General features: G+C 39.3%; 1 protein-coding gene across 4 annotated transcripts in view; it reads right to left on the reverse strand.

The window, feature by feature from the left end:
• Positions 1–1166: 1166 nt before the first annotated feature.
• Positions 1167–27022, reverse strand: part of LOC143338460 (pre-B-cell leukemia transcription factor 1-like) — a 37792-nt gene continuing 11936 nt past the window's right edge. The window contains exons 3-10 of one of the 4 annotated variants that reach the window (XM_076758853.1): positions 14946–15187; positions 13376–13566; positions 12273–12408; positions 10748–10777; positions 6922–7084; positions 6451–6528; positions 5914–5967; positions 1167–3774 (exon numbers count right to left, since the gene is read on the reverse strand). In XM_076758853.1, the coding sequence (XP_076614968.1) occupies positions 5924–5967; positions 6451–6528; positions 6922–7084; positions 10748–10777; positions 12273–12408; positions 13376–13566; positions 14946–15187 (884 nt within the window). In that variant the 3' untranslated portion in view covers positions 1167–3774; positions 5914–5923. Of the gene's footprint in view, positions 3775–5913; positions 5968–6260; positions 6529–6921; positions 7085–10747; positions 10778–12272; positions 12409–13375; positions 13567–14945; positions 15188–27022 lie in introns of those variants that run through there. The other 3 variants (XM_076758854.1, XM_076758850.1, XM_076758852.1) reach the window with 3 other exon arrangements.

Consider the following 27022-nt stretch of genomic DNA (forward strand, 5'->3'; position numbering starts at 1 on the left):
CTTGATAGTACTTACACATAATTGTTGAGGTGTTTGAATTATGTATTTAATGGTAGAGCTTTAAAACATTTGCATGAATATGGCAAAACGTGTAAGAATGCAAGTAAGTCATTAATGTTTTTACCATTTTTACCCTTTTTGAGACATAATAAATGTAGGCAGAGCATTTAAGCAAAAGTTTATTTTATGTTTGAAAATACATACTGACTAACACAGAGGTCTCTGTTTGGTTATAAAGTTCTCCATATGATAGAATTTAAAAAGAGACAATATATTGACTTGAATACTTACTTGAATACAGCCACAAATATTTGTCAAATGATATACAATAAAAACCAAATTAAAGGAAAAAAAGACAGCATCACTCAAACAGGCTGAATATACATGTGTAGTTACAGGGTTCAGTTCATATATGCATGAAAGAGGTACAAAAACTAAAAAAAAAAAAAAAAAAAAAAAAAACGAGAAGAAAGAAAAAAAAGCAACATTCAAAATGTTTCTCAGTATTTACAACAGTTTAATAAACTAATGATATTAAACCACAGAAACAAAACATGATTGCACAATAAAAGCAGCCACTTCCACACGTATAAGCCTGAATGAAGTTCCATAATGAACACTCTGTATCTTAATTTGATGTTGCTGCATACCCAGATCTCAGCAACTAACTTGGTGAGTACAATATTATTATTACTGATAGGCAGGATTACCAAAATTTAAAAAGAAGACTAGTTTTAATAAACTAGAACTTCTCTTTAAGTTTCCTGAAGTGGCTGAATTTCAGCCCTCAGCCTGTGTCTTAGTTTAACATCACTTTTTGTCAGATTGCAGGAACTGACATTTTGTGAGACTGTGACATAGTGGGGATTTACAGTTGTTATTCAATACTTTTAGTATGGTCAAAAAATACATATAGAACGTCACAAAACAATAATGTATTTGCCCATCTCTAAATACCCCACTTGTCTGTGGTTCTTAGCTCCAACCCTATTGATGACTTAATTTCCCCGGTGTGGGATCAATAAAGTCTTATCTTATTGTTCCTAGAAAAAATGTAAATCTTTAAAAACACCTCAAAAATATACTGTTTTGTTTTTATTTTTAAAAAAGGCATGATAATGTCCCAAAACAGCTGGACACTTTTTTTTTCTTTTTTCTTTTTTTTTCAAGAATTATTCAAACAAAGGAAAACAGTAAAATATGTTGGTGTGATATTTAGTACAGCATTAAGTATTGGCGTATGGATAGTGTATGTAGGTTGACTTTAAGTAAACTACTGTGTGTGTGTGTGTGTGTGTGCGTGTGCGTGTGCGTGTGTGTGTGTGTGTCTAAAGGTTAAGGTTAAGGTAAGCTTATTGCATGGTCAGATCAGACTGTACATCAGTCATAAAAAAGAAACTCAGAACTATGGGGCAGCTTTAGCAGGAGAGAGAGAGAGAGAGAGAGAGAGAGAGAGAGAGAGAGAGAGAGAGATTATTAAACCATTAAGTGAGAAATTTAGGTCCATTTCAAGTTTCATAAATTCTTGTAAAGTTAGCCTAAAATGCCTATCCAACACAGACCCAAAGTACATTTAAAGCTGTTCTTGGACTATTTAGAGTACATGCATGGTTTTGGTCTCTTGTAAATTACTCACTGAAGCAGCATATCCCCGTTTTCTGGCTATTCAAAGTGCCAGTCATCTGCCAAATGAGTTGCGTTTGGCTCCATTTTTATACAAAAGAAGAGAACGAGGAAAACATTGGCTATTGTTGGCTGTGGACATGACATGGAAGATCCTGTTTGGTTATGTGAGGTGTCAATTAAAAAGTATGAGTGCAGCAGCCATTTTGAGACCAGCATATTGCCTTCATGTCAACTGGAGTTATAATGGAAAAGACACAGAAGATTAGCACATCACCAGCTAATTTGAGATGATAAAACAGCTTCTAATAGTGTTTAGGACTTAATATTTTACTGGACTGGATCATCTGGACTTTTGCCAATGTAACCAGACCGTTTTTGTCAGTTTGTTTGGCTGTTATCAATCAGAAGATTACTATGAGACTTCATCTTGAAATGGTTTACATCAATTGAATCACAATAATCTTTCCAACGTTTTCCACTGCTGTATGACATGAACACGGTTAAATGTAGCCTTTGTGTCGAGAGATGGGTCGAGCACTGGAGTCTAAACAGGATAACTAATTTCTTTCAAAGCAAATGAGTCATTGCATTGAAGAATAGCTGTAGGAGGGCGTTTCTTCCATCCATGACTGACCAAGGCAGAGCAGAAACACACATTTCAAATGACAAAGGACATTAGATTTTAATTTGATTTTATGTATTTCTTGTATCATTCAGTGCAGCATTAGATTGCTGCCATTCTAGTCAATGCTTGCAATTCCACCAGGTGCATTCTGTCTCAGTTTCAGAGGCATCCCAGAAGTGTACCTCTACTCTGCTCTCTGGAGAATGTGCGCTGAGTTTGTTTTTGATGGACAACGCATCAATCTGCACAGAGCAGATCAAGCGTGACAGGAAGTCAGACACAGGAACCTTGTAGAGAATTTAGTAAAATTTCAGAATGAAACAACAGAAATCAATAATAAATGCAATTAAAACAGACAAAAACATAAACCGTTTGACTACATAGCCTACTTACCCATGGTAGAAGCACAAATCAAGAAAACCAAATCAGGAAAAAACGCTCTGAAACGGCCCAGTGGGGTTTGCAGCCGCATGGAGGACAAAACATTACAAAAAAAACATTACAATGCATTGCAGACGTGACGTCACAGAGACGCGCCTGGTGAAATCTTTGGGTTAGAAATGCTAAAGTTATTCATCCATTCTTTGAGATTTCCCAAACTCAAAATTTTGTTACTAGGCTTTTTTTTTTTAATAGTACAACAATGGAGCTCTATGGCACAGAGAAATAAGATATATCAGGCTTTAGACACGCACACTTTTTAGTAGATACATTCATTGTTGGTTTGGATCTGCACATGGGATTTTCTGACAAGAAGAAAAATACAGAAATGGAATAGAAAAATATCTTCAGCTGTAAAAAAATGTAAATAGAGAGAGACTTGATGAAAATGTGTATAGAAGAGTAGTAATGAAGTAATGGAGTAATGAAGAGGCTTGATGGGGATGTTTCAAGCTGGAAAATAATTTTGTTCACTTTTATGTCATTGTAGATTGACAGATTTTTAGGCATCTTTTAGTGTTTTTTAGGGTGCAACACTATTAACATTTTGTAAAATGAATTTGGAGAATCTGCTAGCAAATTCCATCACATCAATTGTTTTGGAGTTAGGCATTTCACCAGAAAATCAAACAGAATCATGTATCCTGATTTGCTGTGCCATCTCAGTTCAGACAGAGTGGAGCAGCTCAATGCATCAAACAAAATGCAGAAGGACACACCAGAGGAGGTGAGGTAAGTGAGCTTCTCACTTGAGTACTTCATCCTAAATTAGAAAAATCAATGTTTTCTAGTCTGGGTACGCCCTCAGCTGAGTTTCATCAGTGTCCTCTGATCCATTCGGAGAACACTGGTTGTGAAATGTCCAACTTGTAAACGCTGTCATAGTTGAGCTTGTTGACTGGTTCAGCTGGGCATTTAGTTGGTGGAGTTTGATTGAGTTACAGTTAAAGGTTGTAGTCCATAATAACCCTGTGCTGAGGTTGGATAGGTCAGTTTGAGGTATCAGAATGTGTACTCGCTGGCCCCTCATTAGGGGAAGTCTCTGAAGAAAGCCTTGGGGCACCATGTCAGTCCCCATCAACCTGGCAGAGAGATAAAGCTCATATTATTAACTTGTCATGTTCAAAGTATTAGCTCTGTTTTGGTCTCCACCAACTCCTTCAAAAAATATCTGTCTCTTTAGCTGCAGTATGCATCAGCTGGTCTCTGGCTTTGTCTGTCTGCTGTTTGGTGCTGTGCAAGTAGTGTAGAGTGGCTTTATCAGAGTGCTGAGTGCTGCTGGAAACCAGGTTGATGAGAGCCCTGGAAAACCAAAATATTGAGCTAAATGAGACTAAAATGCTTCGTAGAGCTGAGAAGAACTGCAGCCTTCAATTTAGGATTGTTATTATGAACCATACTTTTCACATTATACAGAGTCATTTGATGTTCTTATCAAAAATGTCGATAGCCAATTGAATGTACTGACATTTACTTACTAAATTGATCAATCAGTCAATCAATCATTGATTAATGACCACATGAGTTTGCTTTTTGGCACAGCACGGTAGGCAGGTTGTTTAATTTTGTGTGTGATATAAAGGGCCTACAGCTTTCATGTCATTGTACAACCCTGTTTTGTAGAATGACATGAATTCCAGGATTGTAATGAACATTTTGTTCCACTGTTTCTGAAACATATTAAAAGCAGCAAGTTACTGTAGGCAGTTATTACCAACCAGGTCTAAAGCTGCTGTGGCTTCTTGTCGAGGCAGGCGCTTAATTGTGAACTGAGTGATTCTGGGATTTTAACAGACAGAATAGCTAAAATATAGACCAATGGTTGTTTAGGCCACAAGTGTGATATACATCAACTGAGGGAAGGTCTGCCAGTTCTGCCATAGTGTCATAGTCACAGGTCGTTATTTGTGTTTTGATTGGCTGCCAATCTCACAAAGTGAGTCTTACATAATATGAGTCATTCTGAGATGCCAGACGGGAGGGAGAAGGAGAGCTGCTAAAACCGCAACTCTTTTCATTGAGACAGTGAGACAGTCATCTCCGAGCTCTGTGATTCCTCTGAGTTCATCTGTGTGCAGGATCTAGTATAAGGTCCTACTTACACTTCTACTCCTGAGCACTCCTCTCTGACTTGGTCCCCAAATGTTGTGCTCCTGTGATCAACTAGACAAGCCCTGAGCTGTTCTCTTCTTTCCATCCCTCCCCTGCTTTAGCTACAAAATATGAATCGGTGTGTAGGCTGTGTTTCATTCCTGGCCTAAATCAGAAGTTGTTAGTGCCAATGGCAGGAAAAGAAAGCCAAACAACGAACTTGAAACTGCTAGAGGTTGGCATATTGTCTCTACTGCCCAAGGCAAGACAGGGCACTCAGTAAAACCAAAATGACACCATGCCGTCCGTGTGCATCAAATCATGTGATTTCACGCTTTTCTTAACGCTGTGTTATGTCTGCTGACATTTCAGCTTAGTTATTGGGTGATAAGAAATGAGGCAGAAATGAAAATAAAAGGAGCAGTTCTTGTCAGAGTGGAGGGTTGGGTGTCTTGTTGATTTATCTCTTTTTTATTATAGTAGCATCAATACTCTATGCCATTATTTCACTGTATACCACTTCACTGAGAATAGTGATTGAGTTAGTCTGAATGTGTACACAAATACTCCACTACTCTATAAACAATTTTTTCCATCATGTTCTCACTCTTAACTTGTCAAATATGGCAGTTTGGTAAGTGGCCGTAACCTTCAAACTATGATGCTCTACATACCCCTCTAGCATCAGTTTTGCATGTGCTCTGCAGCATCATTACAATTACAATGAGTCATTTGGCAGGGGCTTCTATCCAAAGCGACGTACATATGAATTCACACACTGATGGCACAGCATCAGGGGTTTTGGGGTTCAGTATCTTGGCCAAGGATACTTCAGCATGTGGACTGCCGAGGCCAGGGGCCAAACCACTGACTTCCTGCTCGGTGGATGACCGCTCTACCTCCTGAGCCACAGCCGCCCTCATAGCTTGAAGCATTGGCCCACTGACCAAGCTGCAGGTTTTCTTACATATTTGGACTGAGAACGGGCTGTTTTTTTCTTGCTTTTGACAACTACTTCAAGCACCCATCAGCATATGCCATTATCATCATCATCACCACTGTCATTGTCACATCATCATCGTATCAATTTTGCAGCACAGAAATGCGTTACTATGGTTACTTGTACTTACGCTGATGCCATCACTGTATCCTGTCTGACTGATAGCATGGTGTATGGTATCCACCTGGAGAAAGGACAGAGGAATAGTGTTTAAAGGCACCTTTGAAAGACAAATGCAAATATATTTTCAACATCCTGGATGGTCTTGTAGTGTGGTGAAAAATATGATGCTCACACATGGCACTGTGCCCTTTTGGGTATCCTCAAATTGACAGGTGGGCCAGAGGAAACACGGGAGAAAGTGAGAAGTGAGTACCGAAGCAGAAAGTGAAGAACCTTCCTGCTTGAGCGACTCACCTTGTGTTTGTTGTGTTAACAAATGTGTAAATATGCTTAAAATGTTATTTCTATACAAAGCAAATGAATGATGTACGCTAATATGATTGTACAGAAGTCCATATATAATATTTGCTGCCACCAATGGTGATTTCATTTTTTACAGCTTCTGTGCACATGCCCTGAATAACTCATGACCATGGACCAGGGGCACAGATTAGTGTTACACGAGCGGGACATGCATTATGTTCTCTTTGTAAAGGGACAGTACCAGTGAACATGCTGGTTAACAGGGAATTTTTGCTGTCATCAGCATCCAGCTGGAAATCCTCATCTTTCATTTGGAAGCCTTAGTAAAGAGAAGAGAAATCATGCCAGTTCCACATGCCATTAGTGAATATCATTTCACTAGTATACACAGAGAAGATAAAAACAGTAAACAAGTTAAGTGGTATTCAGTGGTTAAAGGAAAACTACAGCTAAGTACAACTTGGGTTTTAGTTTTGGAGCTCCTCCGTGGTTTTCCCCATGTAAATGTTAAATAAAATGTACACCCAACATTATCATCATGTGGGAGTTGACAAAACTGATGTTTCATGAAAGCTTACACATCTCAGTACCTTGCACCTCTGAGACTATGCATTTCAGAGCCCAATGAATAAAATGAAACTACTTTCAGACCAAAATCAATTAAGTCCAGTAATTCATTGGCTGTTTTTTCAACAATATTTTTAAGTCCTACCTGAGTTGGGTGTTGTAGGAGAGTTGTCTTGACTGTTGACAGCAGCAGCTGCTGCCTGGGTTGCTGTCACAGCTGTCTTTGCTGCATAAAGATTGGCCTCCTCCTGAAACTTGCCAATGTTCTTCTTATACCGGATCCTCTTGTTACCAAACCAGTTAGAAACCTGGTGTAGAAGAATCAAAGAGAAGAACAAAACAAAGCAATTTTCTTACATCTGTCAAATCCAACTTTGTCCCATTGTCTTCTTTGTCAACCGTGCACAAAATTGTATGTTGACAGAATACTCCTTGGTTTCAATTCAAAATCAAAACTGCATTAGAGTGTAGCAGTGTGGATAAAAGAGGGGCAGTGTTGAGGAGTAGGAGAATCCCTGGTCGTACACACACAGTTTGTAAAGAACAAACAAGCATAGACAATGACGACATTAATTGCTAATCAGCAAAGAGATCAGAACAATGTGTAATAATACCATAAAATCCAAACTTTACATTTTCAATACGCCATGTTCACAACCAGAAGTTAATTCAGGATGTATTTGTACCATCAACTCCTGTCTTATAACTGTAAGTAAACATGACACTTCTGGCAAAGACAGGTTAAATAAATGATGACTGGATTGTATTTATATAATGCTTTTCTAGTCTTAACGACCACTCATTGCACTTTTACAACACAAATCATCATTCACCCATTCACAGTGCTAGTGTCCTTTCAAACAGCATCAGGAACAATTTTGGTTCAGCATATTGCCCAAGAATACTTCGACATGTAGACTGCAGTCACCAGGGATCGAACCACCAACCTTCTGATAAGTGGACGATCACTCTACCGCCAGAGCCACAGCTGCGAGGATTGTGCAACACCAATAAGCCAATAAGCTGCAATAGCTTCTTCTGTTTTGTTCTTTCTGGTTCGCTATTGATCAACAGAGCAATTTCACCATAGTTGAACTTAGTAGTAGTACTTCACCATGTGAGTGAATCCACGGACGACAGCAAATGCCTTGAAATACTGTGTTGGTAAAATACTTGTTTTTTTCTTTTTTTCAGGAAATTGCATCTAAAAATTGGGGGTTGTCTTATATTTGAGGACTACACAATTTGTGTTCACAAAATAAACACATAGAAAAATAAACTATGTGCTGAATTTATTTGACCTTTTGTGTTTTCATTTATATAATGCAGCATTGTCAACCCAATTAACCCATTAACCCAATCCTTGTTGCTCTGATATTTTAAAGCAAGTAGTTGCCTTGTGGTGGTTTTAGGATTCACTGTGTCTAGCCTTGTCTAAATGTTAGGCGTAGACAGTGGTGGTAAAGGGTGGTAAGGTTGGTGGGACAGCCCACAATGAGGCACTGGAAAATTTCCCTTATTTTGAAATCCCACCATTAACAAGCATGGAGTTGTCATATATTCAGGCTAATACAATAAATTGATCTTTAAATGCTGATCGGCGACCATGCCTTCAGGCTGGAATTCTGACCTTTATTATAACTTATGTAGCTCTGTTACAACAGAGCATGCTCTTTTAGACCTTTCTGAAATGGTCTTTTTCTAGCTGATGCAGGTGAATCCCACGGACCTTATCCCTGTCTGTGACACATTTGGAAATCATAATCACCTGAAGAAATGGATTTGCATCAGAGACTCTGCCTTGGTGTGCTTATGCTCCTGTCAATAGTCTTTGTAAGTTGAAAAGGTTGAGATCATTTTTTCACGCACCCTGTGGTGTTCCCTTGGGTCAGTCCTTAGGCCTTTTCCCTTTTTTAATTTCTGTACTTCCTTAAGAGTTTTATAAGAAGAGCTATGTATAAAATCTTGTTTCATTGTTATGCAGATGATGGGCTGATTTACATCTGCAATACACCCAATAATAAAATAATAACAAAAACAATCCTATCCCACACATAATCTCAGAACATTGTCCAGCTCAATGACAAATAAATAAGCGATTATTTCATTTGATTCCATTTACACCAGTTACCTGTTATGAGCTTTTTGACTGTCATGTTAAATCTGTGGATATTATAGCGACCTGTATTGAGTGTTCTCTGGGCTACCAGGCCCCTTTGGTCCCTGTTAAGGAGTCAGCAGATCCCACTCCCAGCTATCAGGCAGGTTCAAGGGTATAGCTCCTCAGAGAATCTTCCATCAAAGACTACTTGTCAAAAACTCACACCCCAGTTTACTGGTCCTTCAAGATTCAAGAGTCTCTGATATTAACCCATCTGTTTTCTGACTCAAGCTCCCTTCCTCCATGCGCATCCATCCCACGTCCCACATCTTGCATTAGCCAGTCTCCACCAGTCCTCTGTGTCCTCCCCCTGCTACACCTCCAGCTCCCTGCATTAGTGACAACCACCTGGCCTATACCATCTGGTTGCTGGTGGACGTGTCTTGCCAAGGCTGAGGATACCAGTTGATCAGTTGGCTGGGATGAGAGTGGGAGTTGGATTCCAGCTCATCTCAATAGTTCACAACAAATTTGTAAACTTTTTATGATGCTAAACCTCACACTAAGACCCTCTGACAGGGTCTTTCTGGTTATTGCAGAGTGATGCAGAATTGCAGGCCAGCAAAGACAGTAACTTCAGCCAAATATACTATATACAGTATAACATGTAAGGTCTTTTCAGTCCCTTTTCTCTCACCTTGTACTTGGAGTTGATTCTGTTTTATCATATTTGTCTGTTTTATTCATCCTCGCTTATTTGTGTTTTTTACACCTGTATCCATTATTTCATAATATAATATAATGCAGTGTGTTGTTGATTGTACTTAACTGTCCCAGTAAAGCAATGTTTCACATTATTAGGCAAGATCCTATGTATTCTCATTCATTCATTCATCTTCTATACCCGCGTATCCCTTTCGGGGTTGCGGGGGGCTGGAGCCTATCCCAGCTAGCAATGGGCGAGAGGTACCCTGAACCAGTCGCCAGCCGATCGCAGGGCAACATAGACAGACACACAGACAGACAACCATTCACACTCACACCTACGGACAATTTAGAGTCACCAATTAACCTAATGAGCATGTTTTTGGTCTGTGGGAGGAAGCCGGAGTGCCCAGAGAAAACCCACGCATGCACGGGAAGAACATGCAAACTTCACTATGTATTTTCAAATTAGCAAATATTTGAAATTAATATAAACGATGCTGTTGAGCTTTTACATTGTATATACTGAAAACCACTGTATCAAAAGACCAGCATGAAAATACACAGAAACATGAACACGGTGGAAACAAATGACACAGAACTAGGGAGAAACTGGTTGAGGTGAGGGGATGCTAGATGTATTGTTTCAGACTGGGACCTGACAGCTGTAACCGCTCTACACCGCTCCAGGAGAGCAACCACACAGCAGCACTTAATAATTTACAGGTGCATAAACCTCTCCTTAATATGGTTCTGTCCTCTGTCAAACACCCTCCTCTGGGGATAAATATCTTTACTACCAGCAATTCAATTAGATTAATTTCTAAAATTGTGAGTGGAGGAAAGTGGTGTTCCATATTAGCCTAACGATGCAATTTCAAGACAAGTCTAAAAAAGAAAAAAAGGGGTTTTGATTAAGTTATTGCACTTGCATCTATTAAAGATTTTAGGAACAAATCCAATTGTATTAATGCCACATTTTTGGTCCTTGTTCTATGGACCATTACGTGGATACAACAATGACTGAACTGAATGAACTGTGTGTTTTTATGTGTTTTGTAAATTAGGGGCTGTTCAGTCATAAAACGGCTGAAAAGATATAAAGCTATTACACAAAATTATTAACATAATAATAGACAGACGAGGAGAGAGAATTGTGACATACCTGTGACACAGTGATGGTGCCTCCCCCACCCTGAGGGCAAAAAAGAATGGGCTTTTTTACAGTACTGGACTCTGCAGACCTAACCTTTCATTTCCCAACCCCAACACAACAGATACAACGTGTAACATTGAAACTACTGTAGCTCACAACTAAACAGGGATAGGCAGTGACACAGGATGTGAAAAATTCCTATTCGGATGCCAAGACATGCCCTGGCATCAACAGTAAGTCAGTATTTTAGCACTTGCCCAGTAAGGTACAGTAAATATGATACAGCAGCTGATGCTACAGTTGGTGTTTGACTGCTGTTTCAGAGTGTATTTAGCTGACACATCATACAAACTTTGGGCTGCTGATGTTTAGTTAGAGCTGGAGGTTGTGATTTTATCCTACAAACCAACAGATTGATTTGTTTCTGAATAAAAAAAATCTCTCTCTATTGCCTTGGGGATAAATCACAGTTTGGCATGTCTGCAGAATTTGTTAACATGTTAGGATCAGGCCCTAAATCCATTACACCACAATGGGATTCAAAAGGCAACAAATGAGGGCTAAATGGCTGTTGGGCAGTCTTTGGTAGACATCTGAGCATGAAGTGACTGTGTTGTCTTATTGTGTTTTCATTGTGTTTATGTTTTATGTGTTTTATGCTGCCTTGCTACAAAAAGAATTTCCTTTTGTGGGACAAAAAAGATCTGAAATTAACTAACTCAAACTTGGTTTGACAATTTTACAAAGTGTTCAAAATAGATGTGAAAGTGGCTGTGATAGCACTTGATGATTCAAGCTTCACTGCAATATTTCAGCAACTGCAATCATAGCATTGCTAATGTGAAACTTGTACTATTTAAACACTTCAACAGCTAGGGAGTGCCTGGGGTATCCACAGATTCCTCCTGGTAGCTATTGAACAGTTCCACATAAGCAACCAGGGAGGAGCATTTATCACCCTGTTGGTGTTGGAGATGCTCAGTGAGGCACCACACACACACACACACACACACACACGCACGCACGCACGCACACACTTACACACTTCTACCACCAGCCCATCTTACATACCAATAGCTTGCTGACTTAAGTTTCAATACATGGAAAAAAGACAGGCAGTATTTACTAATATTTATTTTTTTTAGATGGCAACTTATTATAATATATAAAAAACTGTGATTTTGTTTTTGCAAGGTATTAATCCATTATGAGCATTATACAGGAATATTCATTGTCCATCATGTTCACATATCAAATAACACTTGTTTTAATAATGTGTTACTGTGATGCCTCAATCACAATATCACAAGATGTTTGTGTGTAATCACAAAACACCTTGACCATGACAGGATGACAAAACAAAATTGCTATCATGGGATAATAATGTCTTGATACTTAATCTTGAGATAATTGGCCTAAAGTTTCATTCTGTAACATCATTATCTTGTTAGTTATCTTTTGCTGTGCTTGTTTCTTTTTCCAGTGGCTGTTATGATGGCCAAAAGGTGACTTTGCAGGTGTTTCTTTTACTCACCTGGGAAACAGTTATACTGCACTTTTTAGCGAGCTCCTCTTTGGCCTCCTCACTGGGGTACGGGTTGCTCAGGTGTGAATAAAAATATTCATTCAGGATTTCCGTGGCTTGTTTGCTAAAGTTCCGCCTTTTCCGTCTAAGAGGAGAAAAAGATATGTGATAATGATGAGATTCTAGATGAGACTCCTTCTTGTTAACACAAAAACAAGGTAGCATAATTGTCATTTTCATACCACCAGTGGGGGCACCAAAGATAGAAATTTTCAAATTCTACCTATAGTGGCTTTATCAAATATTGATTTTTATTTATTTTTAGGAGGTCATGAGCCTGCATGTTGGCGCTTAATTAGTCATTATAAAGCACTTATTAATGTTTATAATGCATGACCATATTCAACAACTGTTACAGCATTAGCTAAGTTTTCCCCCAATAGCCTCATAATAAATGCGTATTGATAGTAAGGAAGGTTTAATACATGATTTGTGATCTTAACCTAATCTTTACCCTTAATAACCCTAACCCCCAGAATAAGGCATTAATAAATGCTTTAATGACCACTAAAGAGCAATATGCTACTAATGTACATGCTGCTAAGCAACAACAAGTAACCACTATAATTATCTATTACAGGTCGTCTCAGGACTTTATTGTTAATACATTTCAGATAAGCTAAAGTTATGTTGATATCATGGATTCAGCCATCTTCAGGACATTAGAAAATAACATCTATATGGCAAGGTGTTTACTTATGAACTTCTGTGTTTACAGTATACACACACACACACACACACACACACACATATATATATATATATATATATATAAATTCTCTAAATACATACACTATCTATAATCTCATCCACTTCTCTGCCTTGCTCTTGACTCATTGAACTTGTACATACAGTATGCAAGTAGGTTATGCAAGGTATACAATCTTGCATAACCTACTTGCATACTGTATCTTGCACTCAGAGCTGCCTGCGACATATTTGTTTTGACAAGCCCTCTGTAAGTGCTTATATTGTCTTCATTCAATTAGAATTAACTCCCTTAACCTTTCCAGGTTAACTCATTATATACAAGATGTTGCTGTAGCACTCACCGGGCATCCAGGAACCTGGAGCGTAGGATCATGACAGCCTCACAGGTGCTCTGCTTCAGCTGCATTTGGATGGAACTGAACTTAAGGTGAATGATGTTCACCATGCGTCCAATCTCTTTTGGTGAGATGGGCCGTGTCCGTGACTGCTCTTTCAGCAGGTTCATTACATGGGTGGTGAATTCACTGCAGGCCTAATAAAATACCATGGAGACACAAAATCATAGAGAAGCCACTCCACCACACCCATCTTACACAAATAGCGTAAGAAGAGGTAAGTCTGTTGTATCTTCTACCATGAGAAAACAAATCATTGAATCATACAATCAATCAATCAGCTTGTCAGTCAAACCATCTAAAAACCAATAAAATCCTATTTGATTAAAGGACTGTCTCGAAACACATCATGTCCAGTATTTCACCATGCAAAGCCTAATAATGTTTGTTAATAGAACCTTTGGTTAATTGTAAGCTCTTGAACCTTACAATTTTTGTGAAGTATTCCCAGATTCTTGACTGTGTTAGTGAGAGAAATTTTGCAGCAACCGAAATTATGGAGCTAGTTTCCTGCCAAAACTTAACAAATAAAAAAGATGTTTTACAAGGACCCTACCATTCACTAACATTATACAAAATACAAAGTTTGTACCTATCATACACAACATATTTCTAAGAAATCATGCTTCAGAAACAAATACATCGTGTCTCACAAGTACAAAAAACATTGTGTCACTTTGGGCACAATCTTTCCACCAAGATTGTGCTCAGAATTTATTCACCAGTGTCCTGGGTAATTTGTCCTCCACAGCAGTGGGTGGTGCTATCAGTCAGTTTAAATGTGTTGAGGTTGGGCAGAGCAGATTGAACAGCCAAAACCACAGTTTGATTTTATTAGGGGATCTGATGCACTTAGAAGAGACAGGAAATCTGGAATATCATGCGTGATAAAACACAGGACAGTATCTAACTAACTCAAGTAACTGTGCTTGAATTAAGTCATAGCGCCACCTGTTGTTGTGGAGGACAAATTACTCATTTGTGAGACAATCTCAGGTTTATACTGCCCTTGTGTGTGTGTGTGTGTGTGTGTGTGTGTGTATGCATAATGTATTACAAACATGTTGTATATTTGTTTGATCGGTACATTTTGTACTTGCCATCCATATTGTGTTTGTAGTTAATTGTAAGCCATTTGCAAACCATGTTTTGCTTGTTAGGTTTTGGCAGGAAATTACCTCCATACTAAATCAATGGAAACATCAGTGAACACTATTCTATGTCTGGCTTAACTACATTTCAGTCTTCTCAGAATTCAGTTTTTACACACCCAACAATGAATTTCTGACAAGCATTTCACCAGTTTCAAAAGCTACGAGGGTCACTGGCTTCCACTGGATTTAACTTTGGATGAAGTTTGATGTTAAAATATTTTTGTATTCAACAGTAAAAGTGCATTAGCTCTGTTAGAGGTTTTTAATTCACTTAATACAAATATAAAAGTTGGAGAACAACATATTCGCAGCATAAATGAAGGGTTTACTTGGTCACACCAGCTACAGAGGCAGTGACTCACCTGTTCATATTTCTCTAGCTCTGTGTGATATATCTGTCTGATCTGTGTCAGCTTGGTCCTGTAATCAGAGTGTTCGATGGAATTATCATTCACTACACCCACTGCTGCTGCTGCGGCTGTAGCTACTGCTGCTCCACCCCCTTTCTCTGGTCCAGCCACGCCCTCTGCCAGCAGCATATTGTCCAGTCTCATCAGCTGGGCATCTGGAGGCTCTTCCTCCTGCGTGCCACGGATACTCAGACCTGACAAACAAAGACAAAAACACTGCTGACGCCATGATGTTACTATGTGTAACTAAATAAATACAAAGTCTAACAGACATCAGAGTGGAGTCACATAACACACAGGTTTTATGTCAAGGATTGGAGGGATAATACAATTCTTGCATATCATAAGAATATTATAATTGTCAATACTGTCACCTAAAAAAAACAACAAAGACAAAGAAACTGAGCCAAAGCAACTCAAAACAACTACTAGACCATGGTGAGGCCTTGTCAGTGGGACATTTGGTGAGCCATCAAGTGTGTGCTGAGGGCATGGTAATGATTGCCTACTGTGTGTGACTGTGTGTGTGTGTGTGTGTGTGTGTGTGTGTGTGTGTGTGTGTGTGTTTGTGAGAGAGAGAGAGAGAGAGGCAGAGAGACAGAGAGAATGTATCCAGGGCACCAGTTCATAGGATCTCATTACACTGGGTTTCTCTGCACCTTGCAAACTATATCAGTGAGAATCCACGGAGCAGCACTCTTCTGGCTGTAATCCCATCAAGATGAAACAAAATAACATTCACACCTGATCCCACATCCTGCTTGTCACCTCCTCTGCTCTGCACACTAACAGCTATCCAATGGCCATTTTCACAAATGACCTCTCGCTTCACAAGTTCTGGGCATGAGATGCTGCAATGTGAATTTCATGCCATAGTCCAGTAACAGTTTAGCATTAGTATAAGTTTTTTTTTTTTTATCTTTTTTTTTTAATTTCATTTCTTTTTGGATTTTTTTTCCCCTTTGTTTTTGTTTATTTGTTTAGTTAGTTGCCCTTCCTATGCCCTCCCTTAGATTTCTTTCATCCATCCACCCTATAGATCGACTGTTGAGAACACACACACCCACATACACCAGCATCAAATCAGCACAACGCATGACAGCTAACATAACCCTGATCTGTTATTCCCCAATGAAATTTTAACTGCTCTGTTTCTACTGTTCTTCTCTTCCTTGTGTTGTTGTCAGTGTTTTGTCTTTTGTCTTACAGTAAATTAAAAAAGTACAGCCAAGGTAGACTGCCATGTTGTCAGTTTTACAAGAATTTGATCATAAATTAATGTATTGCCTTTGGGGTGCCGGGGTAGCTCACCTGGTACATTGTGCACTCTATGTGCTGAGGCTGTGTACCACAGCAGCCTGGGTCTGAATCTGACCTGTGGTCCTTTGCTGCACGTCATCCCCTCTCTTCCCCCTTTCACTCTGTCACTCTCTACAGCCCCAGATGAAAATTAAAATCAATTTGAATAAATCAAATTAATCAAAGTTTTTACCGTTCATCCTGAGGTGAACAGTAATATGTGTACTACAGTAAGTTCAGTAGGTCAAAGTTGAAGCAGGAAACAGCTCATAGTGCACTCACTGCACCACTGACTGCTGCTAGTTAAAGCAAATTGCTGGGAATGAATGGTAATATCTGCAAACAGCATAGAGGAGCATTTTTATCAGTTCAGAGCTCTGATCTGGATTTTGGCATAAAAGAAAGGGGGCAAAAATAAGATTCTGAAAAGTGCCCATCCCCCATTCCCAGCGAGGTTTGAGTGCTCACAGGACTTGACACTCCCAACCTAACTATTCTCTCTCCTGCGGTTCACCTCCTTCTACCATGCAGCACTGCTGTGCTGCATCCAACCAGCCTCTGATTCTTATGTCAGGTATATTAACTGTAACAAGGAGCCCTGATGTGCTGTTCCCCCATCCAGCTGTCACTTTCACTCGTACTGCGAGCTGTTTGAGACATTTCACAGGAGGGGGAATTTTGATCGTGTCATTGGGGCTTGTGCAGCTCTTCATAGCCTCTCCGCTGCTAACATTAGGAAAGTAGGTCATCCTCGAGGTGCCACGTATGATAATGTATGTCCCATGAGCAGCGGAACCAGGTGTCACAAAAAAAAGGCAGAAGTTAGCAGTGACATTAAAGGAAGGCTTCACTGCTCCAAGTACTTTGTATTAGAACAGAAATGTGCATCTATTTAAATTGTAAGGTTATGCTGAAGTCATTCCTTGATATGTAAGTAGATTGACTGCCTTAATACTGGACCATTTCATCCTAGTGAGAATTCCACCCCTATCATGTTATCCATATTTTCTCCCCTCATCCTATCCTTTTCAGCTTATGTCTATGAGTTATGAGCAGTTTAACCAAATGCATTGTTTCCTTCTCAGATTGATTAGAAAAGCCAGAGGAGGTATAACTATGCAGATTATCACAATAAAAAATATCTTTTTCTTATTTCTCTACAAGTGTGGTGATATTTTTTTTCAACAAATCCCATATGCAGACTCAAACCAGCAATGAATAAATGAATAAAACAAGTATTGTGTTTGTATTCAGAGTCTGATGTCTTGTTGTTGTTTTCTTGAGACAACTTGGAGTTCTCAACCCCCAAGTTGGGAATCACAGCCGTAATGCAAGCCAATGGAAGATCTGCAGGAGCTGAATATCATGCACACCCTGCACTCTTATTGCTTTCAGTAAATGCAGCGTCCATCGATCCATCCACCGTCTTTTCCGCTTACGTCGCAGTGGCAGCAGGCTAAACAGGATATTCCAGATGTCCCTATCCTCAGCAACATTTTTCAGATCCTCCTCGGGGTTCCTCAGCCCAGATGAGATATGTAATCCTTCCAGCGAGTTCTGGATCTGCTCTGGGGTCTCCTCCCAAATACAGTGATGAGACATCAAGTCAAAAGTGCTTTAAAAAGCAATTCTCATGATTGTTTTTTTTTTTTTTTTTTTTTTTAAGAAAGATATGTTACTTGAGCAATGGTGACTGTAAAAACAAATCCTCTACTCATCTACCTGATTACAATTAACCAAAAAAGGTTTCTTTGCTATGTTTATGTGAGCTTTTGTCTCGAATAGCTGCTTAACCCATAAATGTCCACAGGGGAATTTTATAGCACTTGAAGTACGAGCTGAGCAAAGCACAAATCAGTCAAAGTATGAAGCTATAGCACAAGGTTTTCTTAGCATCTCTTTTTTAGTCATTTGTCACAAGGGGTAGCCTTTTTTTCCACAGAAACACCTCTAGAACACAAGGTTAGGAATTTCTGATACACATGTACTCTGTACTCATAGTACTGACATAGTGCAGACCTTAGAGATACTTTTATACAATATTAGTACACTGCCAAGAAGGCTCTCATTTCATTTGGAGATGCAGTGAGGTAAATAATAATTTACCTATGTGACCAGAGCATAATAATGGTTCTCACTCATCTCAGTTGCCTTTTCTGAGGCTCTATTCCATGCACATACACAGAGACACACGCCCACACAGACACATGCGTGTGCGTGCGTGCGCGCACACACACCCACACACACACACACACACAGTTGTGTTTCCAGCACTTCTGGGGACATTACATAGACTTACATTCATTTCCTGGGAAATTAGCCTAACCATAACCCAAGTCTTCACCCTAAAAATTTAAAATCTAGATTATGGGAACATTTCTGTCCCCATAAGGAAGGTGAGTACCCACAACGTTACTGTGTGAACAGATTTATGTCCCCACAAAGTGAGCAATACATGTTTATACACAGGCAGGCACACATACATGGTGTGGCAGGTGGTCTACGGCTTGTCTCATTCAATAAATTGTGGCTTGTGTGCAGAAAGGGCAGCTGTTTGTCGCTGTGTCCTGACTGCCTCATTGAAATGGACAGGATGATTCCACACATGGCAGCAGCAAATGAGCAGAATGCAGAGGTGTGTAAGTGCCTTTGAATAGTGCAAAACACAATCAATCTTTGCTCTTCTTTTGTCTGTGGAACATCTACGCAGCAGCTGCAGATACTTCGGAAACACCGAGGGGTTTGTCACTGCAGATTGCTGATTTGAATGTAGAATCTAGAATTCCATGGTGTTTGATTTGCACCTCATTCCTGAGCACACAATGGAACATTGTGAGCACAGGAAAATATTTTTTGTACACACAGAAATTATTTTGATGAGAAATTATGAGCATGCAAAAAAAACAATTTACTTTGAGCCAACATTGCTTGTTTGGTATTATCAACATAAACACACAAAAATAACATCTCACTCACAAATTCCTACTCTGTGCACTGGCAGACATCTGCACACTCACTCAACCTGACTATCTCCCTCTCAACATGTTTGCTCTGGGTCAGCTTTGCCTGCATGCCCCCTCTATGAAGCACGATGGGCCACAAAATCAGTTGGATTTTATTAAAAAGGGAAATGATGCAATTAATAGCAGTTAGTTTGTTTGTTAGTGTAGTATGTTTTATCACACTATATACTTACACCTGCTATCGCACGACATACAAATGTCAGGTCGAGTGCTACTCCTGTGTTTTCCTTCGCCATTATTAATACACACCAAACAGTGATCCCCTAAATTCTTCAACAGCTAAACCATTTGCATCAGTCCTATTCAATCTACCTTCATTTTACCTCAAAAGACCATTGAGGTATTTTCATTTATAATGCAGATGCTTGCAAACAAAACAGCTGACATTAAGAACAGCAGTGAACTACAGTCAAATTTAAAATACTAAATAAAAAGCATGCTATTGAGTAAATAAGAGAAATAAACAATTAAGTATAAAGTAGAATAAAATAAATAAATACAAGAGTAATTGAAAGATAAAATTACAGTATTGTTAAAAACATTTACAATCAATCAAAACAATGGAATGGCAGCAGAGAGTCAGATGTGTACTGTAAGAGGATGACATTTTTCCTAATTCATTCCTAATGGATGGAATGTGAAGCACAACCTGCTCTCAGAGCACATATCAAGATTATGTGAGCTAAGAGTGAAAAGGAAAGAAATATAGGGTAGAAACATCTGTACTGAAGCTTTATAGATGAATAAAAACCAATGCTGGTCCTGACTCACAGCCAAAGATGGCCAGTAGACCTTTGGTGAAGAGGTGGTGGGTGCTGTAAGGATCACCAGTTATAAACCTCAGGGCTGAGTGTCAGACAGCATCCAGTGATTTCAAAGCAGAGGCAGGAGTGTTTCCATATATAACATCCCCAATAATCCAAAGACAGAAAAGCTAATTCAACATTTTTTTTTTCTATTGTCAGTAGGAAGGTAAAGCCTAACAACTAATTGGGAACAGCATTGATTTTCGTTCACACAAGCTTAATTGTTGTTTATGTGGTAATAATCTCTCTACAAAATATCATTTATCTGTTCAAAAGGTGCTTCTCTGCACCCAGAAAGTCCCATTGTGTGCTAATGAGTTATCATAATGAGGCTAAACACCAGGAGCTGAATACACCCTTAATCAGCTGATACAAGTGACAAAATTGGGATCTCAAATGATATCCAGTTCAGCAGAGTAGGGAGTGGGGAGTGGCATTAATGACTTCAACCCTTAAGAGAACAGAGGCTACAAGTGGCTGGTGGGTGGAGATGGGTCTTGTGAAATGCTGTATGAACAGTCCTGATGATATAGTTGGGGTTATTTTTCTCAGACTTCACAAAGCTCCTGCAGAGCCACGGACGACAGTTTACAATTGCTTTCATACACTGAGTAGCTCTGAATATCATGGTTAACCAACTTCATCATGTATACAATGGGTGTCAATTGGTGTAAAATTCCTTATCTGCCAGTGGTGATTGGCCATGACAGGCATCCATACACAAAAGAGATTGCTGGACCAACAATGATTGCCCAAACATGCTAAGGGAGCAATTTGCATTTTCCCGAAGCTGACTATTTCTTCTGCTCTTTGTGCTGGGGACTGAGTCTGCTAAAGCTCAGTATGTTAAAATAACTTTATTACTAGAGATGAATTATTTTTGGTAGCCTGTTGATAATGCATACATTTTACCAACAGAGGGAAGGTGCTATTATTAAAATCTAGTATTCATTCACTGCCAGCCCTTTCAGTACATAAGTACACATAGTCCCAGACACACACATAAATACACACACATACACACGTGTTGATTAAGTGGGCTGCCTGAAGGACACCTATAGATGTCACCAGAAAGCTGAGGTGTATCCTGTCACTGGTGAGAAAAACAGATTGTTAGGGGGGGAAAGCAGGAAGAGTGAAGTACGTTAGGGTGGGGGAAAAAATAAATAGTGGAAAATTGACATTGCAGCAGCTTTTTTTTTTTTTTTTTTTTTTTTTTGCCTATTATTGGCACAGCGAGAAAGTAATACACAGCCATACAATCTCTAAATCACTGGCGCACCCATTTCCAAGTATAATTTAATCTTTTCACCGTGCCACTTGATGCTGACTTTGCCCCAGTGTAATGACATGGAGGGGAAATGAGAGGGAGTAGTAGTAGTAGTGGAATTATACAGCAAGTGAAAGATCATGGCAGGTGGGGCATTTCTACACTGAGTCGACCGAAGCAGAAACAACTTACCTAAATGCATATTTCATGTATTTCATGCCAATACAGCAACATGTTTTATTGCTCTACTGTTCCCATGCTGTGCTGTGTAGGCTTTTGTTTTTCATGCCTGCTGATATCCAGCATTAGCCTGCCTGCATGAGAAAATTAGTCATGTAATTGTTACAGACTCACTGAGTAATGCAGCGTGATGCAGTGATGATAGGTCAAAGCTGATTTTGTTCTTGAAATAAATTAGCGAGTAAACTGTAATTTTGCCTGAAAAGACAGAATTTGGGAAAAGGAGGTGTGCCATGCACATACTGGATTAGTATTTATTGAAGTGTGGTTGGTTTCCCCCTTGATACGATTCACTTGGGCAGATCAGAACACTGAAATCTTAGTCGATGCCGACCAAAACAACTGCATAGACACCCTTTTGAGGAAGTGGTCCCAGTCCAGTCCCAAATTCTGGAGTAGTTTGTTTGTGGTGGGAACGTGTGGTTGTGATCCTACCAACTGACAAGACCTAGTCTGTAAGTCTGAGCTAAGCTGCTCCCGCACCCAGGTGCCCTTTACATGATGGGATGCGGAAAAGTAAACTCAACAGTTGCTGTATCTTCACCAAGAGCTTCTTCTCATGTTTAGTTTTTTGCTTCTGCCTCAAACACATTCAACAAATTAGACAAGTGAATGTTACTTGAATGTTGATCTATGTGAAAATGAACCAAATCAACCTGAAAATGTAAAGTTTAACAACTCATCCACTGATTTGGTCTAGAGCAACAAGCTATAGGTTTGAAAATTCCTCCAGTCTTCTTTCATCCAAATTATATTTAACAGTATATTTAAGGACCCAGTAATACTTGGAAATTATTATTGTCTCCTTTTTTTTTTTTTTAAGTTTCTGGTATACGAGGAACTATCTGGTGCACTCCAGTGGAGGTACCATGGCAACCCCGCAGATTAATTTTTTTATTGTTTTCCTTGAAATGAATCTTCTATGAAATGTAAACCACTGAACTCTTCATATTTCCCTCAATTCTCCAGATGTTCACTTGTATGTATCAGTCCAACCACAGACAGAGATTTTTGCTACCATTGGTCAAGTGTGGCCTCTGACCCATGAAGTCATCAGGTCAACAAAATCCCAGAACCCCTTTGTTATCTGTCTTCTCTTTGCTCTGTTACCTGATGGCTCTCCGACATCTGTGTAGTCTACCTGGATGCAACAGCAATGAGAGCCTGCCTAAGATACCTGGTGAGCAAAGTAAACACTGCTAACAGAACTTAACCAAGTCGCAATTTTAGAGCTGGTAATCATGGCTGACCTCAACTTAAACTGGCTGACTACTGTGTCCGACCAACTAAAAAGATGTGTGGAACAACCTTAATTCAACACAGTTAAGCATTGATCCCACAAGGTCAAATCTCAGAGATCACAAAATCAGTTCAAGATCTGTCAAACATACAATAGCCAGTCATTTAAATAAAATGGTGTATTATTGTGCCTTGGTTACAGTGATTCATGATATTGTATGACAGAGTTTGCTCAGGCCTCACACAGGATGTGAAAAAGACAAAATAAATAACAAACAAGTAACAGAATACACTGTAAAACAAAAAAAATTGAGCAAAGTTGAGGAGGTGCTTGAGACACTGCACACTTTTGCTCCCGATGAACAAGAGTCACAATTACTTTGACCATGAGAGGGCTTTGTCACTTGAACATTTTGGTACACTTGTTGAAGCAACTGATGTCTTCACATATGAAGTGGTCAAATACTAAGACTGAAAAACAAGAAGAAAAATCTTGTTTTATCTCTGTTTTAACTTTTGGTGGTTTAGTTACTCTTCTGTTTAGAATGAAAATGTGCATAGAAAGAAAGTCAATGAAAAGATACTTGTAGACTAGTAGAGTAAAGTGGAGGCTGGGCCTTAAGTCTCCTACTATGCAAAAGGCCCAAAATTCTGCTATGCTGTAATGCTGTAACTTGTGACATCCTATGTTTTCATAAACTGGATGCTGAAGGGTACATTTATAGTCCTGCAAGTCCTTATAACACACGTCTGTTCAGTTTGGTCATGGTCTTCACTAAACCCGACTGGATTGGTCTTGGCTTTTGGGCTCAAACTTAGTAGTCTTGACAACACCTCAGCCTAGGTGAAACTCAAACCCACATGTAATCATCGAGCCACTCAGCCCTCCTGACAGTCTGACCTTGTTCTGCAGAGCTTTATGAAAGCTGCTGCTGAGGGCAACTATTACATCAAGGCAGTGAGCCTGAGCCCTCTCTGACCTAACTAACCAGCTATCAGAGAGCTGATATGCATGACTGGCTCTGTTAGCGCCCTGACAGTGATGTACCACCAAGTCATACTGACTGCCAGTGCCAAGTAAAGTGCACTGGGTCTAAATAGACCTAGTCAACACACCTACCCTCTATGATTGCCAGCGAAGCTGAATAAAATGGCTCTTCAGCTGTGCTTGGTCTCTTGTTCTTTTGCCTCATTGAAGTGAAGGTGTTGCTGTTTTGGTCTGTCTCAGTTGACTGTCTGTCTGCCCATCTGTGGGCCTCTACACTCACAGCTTCACAAGCTATTGTTTACAGCTGAGATCTCAGCCACCTCTCACTGAAATTTTTATTCTACTTCAACAAGAGTTCTGCCTTCATCATGAATCAGATGATCCATCTGTTAAAGGCTGCTTTTGAAATCCAGCGAATTCCTATCAGAGATCTTTCTATTGAACTGTTATATGCGAACAACATCTTACTAACACTACAACACCCTAAATCCTCACTTACTCATAATGTAGTTAATTAAAAGCTTAAGCCAGCTATCAGGCTTTAAGATCAACTGTGGGAAATCTGAAGCAATGCCACTGAACAGACACTGCTGCACAGAATGCAAACAGCTACCACCCTTCAAGTGCTCTCCAGATGGCATTAAATATTTGGATATGACTCTAAAAGCAGATCTCTAAAACATAGTATAAATATGACTAACATCTCGAGAAAGATTATTGGAGATAGAGAGATGGAAATGCCTGCCAATCTCGAGGCAATATAGACACTTCAAAAGTGAATGTCCTGCCACATCTAATCTACTGGATATTATTAGTGCTCTCCCACTCCATTTTGATAAAGTTTACTTTACAAGAATTAACAAATTGTTTTCTTCTTTTATTAGGAACAGAGTAGCTAAGACATTGTTTGTTCAAACACAAACAAAATTCAATTGACCTCCACGGTATTTGTGTCTCAGCATAAATCCCAAAACCTGTACAAAAAAATCAAGACCATCTTTATAACATGATATTTATCCCCTGTGGAGCTGAAATGTGTTCCAACTGATTTGAACTTGCAGCTTTGAACTGCAAACTTTACTTTTTTGTTTTGAGGATGGTGTTTTGAGGAAAGCTCATAGAGGGATGGAAGTGGAAAGGGTTCATCCTCTGATTAGCATGGATGTGCTATATCAATGTTATATGTATATTTCAGGGAAATCTGCACATTAAAAAAAAGAGAGAGAGAGACTTATTGAGAAAATGGGGCCCAAGGATTGTGATAGTGTAAAGGTTATGGGGTCTGCAAACACAAATCATGTATAATTGAGTCATTAGAGTTGTGGGGCTACTCAACAAGTGGAAAATTCGTAGTGTTGGACATTGGACAGACCAACTGATCTCACATTATTAAAACTATGATGTGACCAGGATTATAATGAAAAAATGAAGGTTAGTCACTGTACAGCAACAGTATTACATATTCCAAGTATCCATGTTCACACCAGGTCTCGAACTAGATGTTTCACAGACATGCATTTGAATTGGATTAGGGATTTAGCTTTGGGCTGGTGCACAACTTGCTTCCTATAAATATCCTGACATGAAAATAAGTCTTCCAACAATTTTTTGAAGGCCCACAGCAGCTTTACTTACAGACAGAAGTCCTTAGATCTTCTGTGAACAGATTTTACATGGCCATATACATTTGCCTTTTGACAGACTGCAGTGAGAAGTCATCTGAGCCCTTCATTCCAAGAGGACGGATGCTGTAATCAATTAAATATAAGAAAACATGGACCCATACACCAGTGAGAATCTACTCATTTTAAAATTGTTATTACTGTTGATAAAATGTTGTCACTGTGTATTTGATGCAGCTATCTCCCCCCTCAGTTTAGCACAGACACGTCACAAGTAATGATGAAACAATTCCAGAAATACAAGTTTCTGTGCCTTCTTAAAAGTGCTAAGATGTTCATGTTATAGACTTTAGAGAGCAACTTTTTACAAGAAAGATTTTACATTTTGACAAAGGAGGTGCTTGATCCAATCCAATAGGACCAATCCCAAGCTGGGGGGGTCCTGAATCCTGTTTCAGTAGGATCTGGCACAAATTAAGCCCTTGTACAGAGACTGGAGGGATGTGATTTTTTTTGCTTTGTTCTGAAATCAGTCAGAGGCTGAGTTGAACACAAACACACACAGACACACTCCCTCACATGCGGTTGATGTGTTTGTTGCTTGCTAGCTGACAGCTAACCTTGGTACATTGGCTGCTTGGGAAAAATAAGCACAATTGGTCCAAAGGTTAATTTCATGCAAATAATGTGAGGTGAAAATTTACTTTGCTTTCTGTCTGAGCATACCTTTCAGCTAACTAGTCATACTATTACACAAACTATCACACCACATTAAAAACAAGCACAGATTAGCAACATAAAGGCTGACGCCCCCTAACCATCAATATCTTATGCAATTTGTACCTTGTTCATATACATGGCACAAGCATCATTTTAGAAATAACTCAATCATAACTCAATAGGCGGGCGATGTTATCACAATGTACCTACTACAATAAATTAGCCGACACCACTGCACACATGGACAGTCAGCTAAAACAGACAACGTCTGCACATTGGCCATGGATGAATGAGAAGATGGTCCACCCATCAATCACCTGCACTGACCCCCGTGATCTGTTCCTCGAGCTGAGTCATTTGAAGTTCTTCAGTTGGAACAGTTAAAATTGTCATTTGGACCTGTCCTTTAGTTTTGTGGCTTTGTTAACTGAAAAGGGCTGCCTCCAAACAGTTTTGTTCACTAGCTAAATGCAAAATGTTAAACAAAATGGAGAAAGGCCACACATCTTTCAAAGCTTTCAGATGATTGTATTGCTTAGTCTATTGCTCATATTTTTAATCAGACTCTCCGGACTAATTCCATCCCCAAAATCTGGATAGCACGCTATGTTATCCCTATTGAAGGGTAGGAACCTTTGGACTGAAACAATTATAGCACTTTAGTCAAACTTTCAACACTTGCAAAGATTTTAGATTCTCAAATAAATTGTCAGTTGAAACAATTTTTTGATGACAACAATATTTGATGTCAAAATTGGTCTGTCTGATCAGCTCATAGTATCATAACAGCAGCTATGTTAGTAACAAACTGCATTATCAATA

Source organism: Chaetodon auriga, chromosome 19, assembly GCF_051107435.1.
Source record: "Chaetodon auriga isolate fChaAug3 chromosome 19, fChaAug3.hap1, whole genome shotgun sequence".
NCBI lineage: Eukaryota > Metazoa > Chordata > Actinopteri > Chaetodontiformes > Chaetodontidae > Chaetodon > Chaetodon auriga.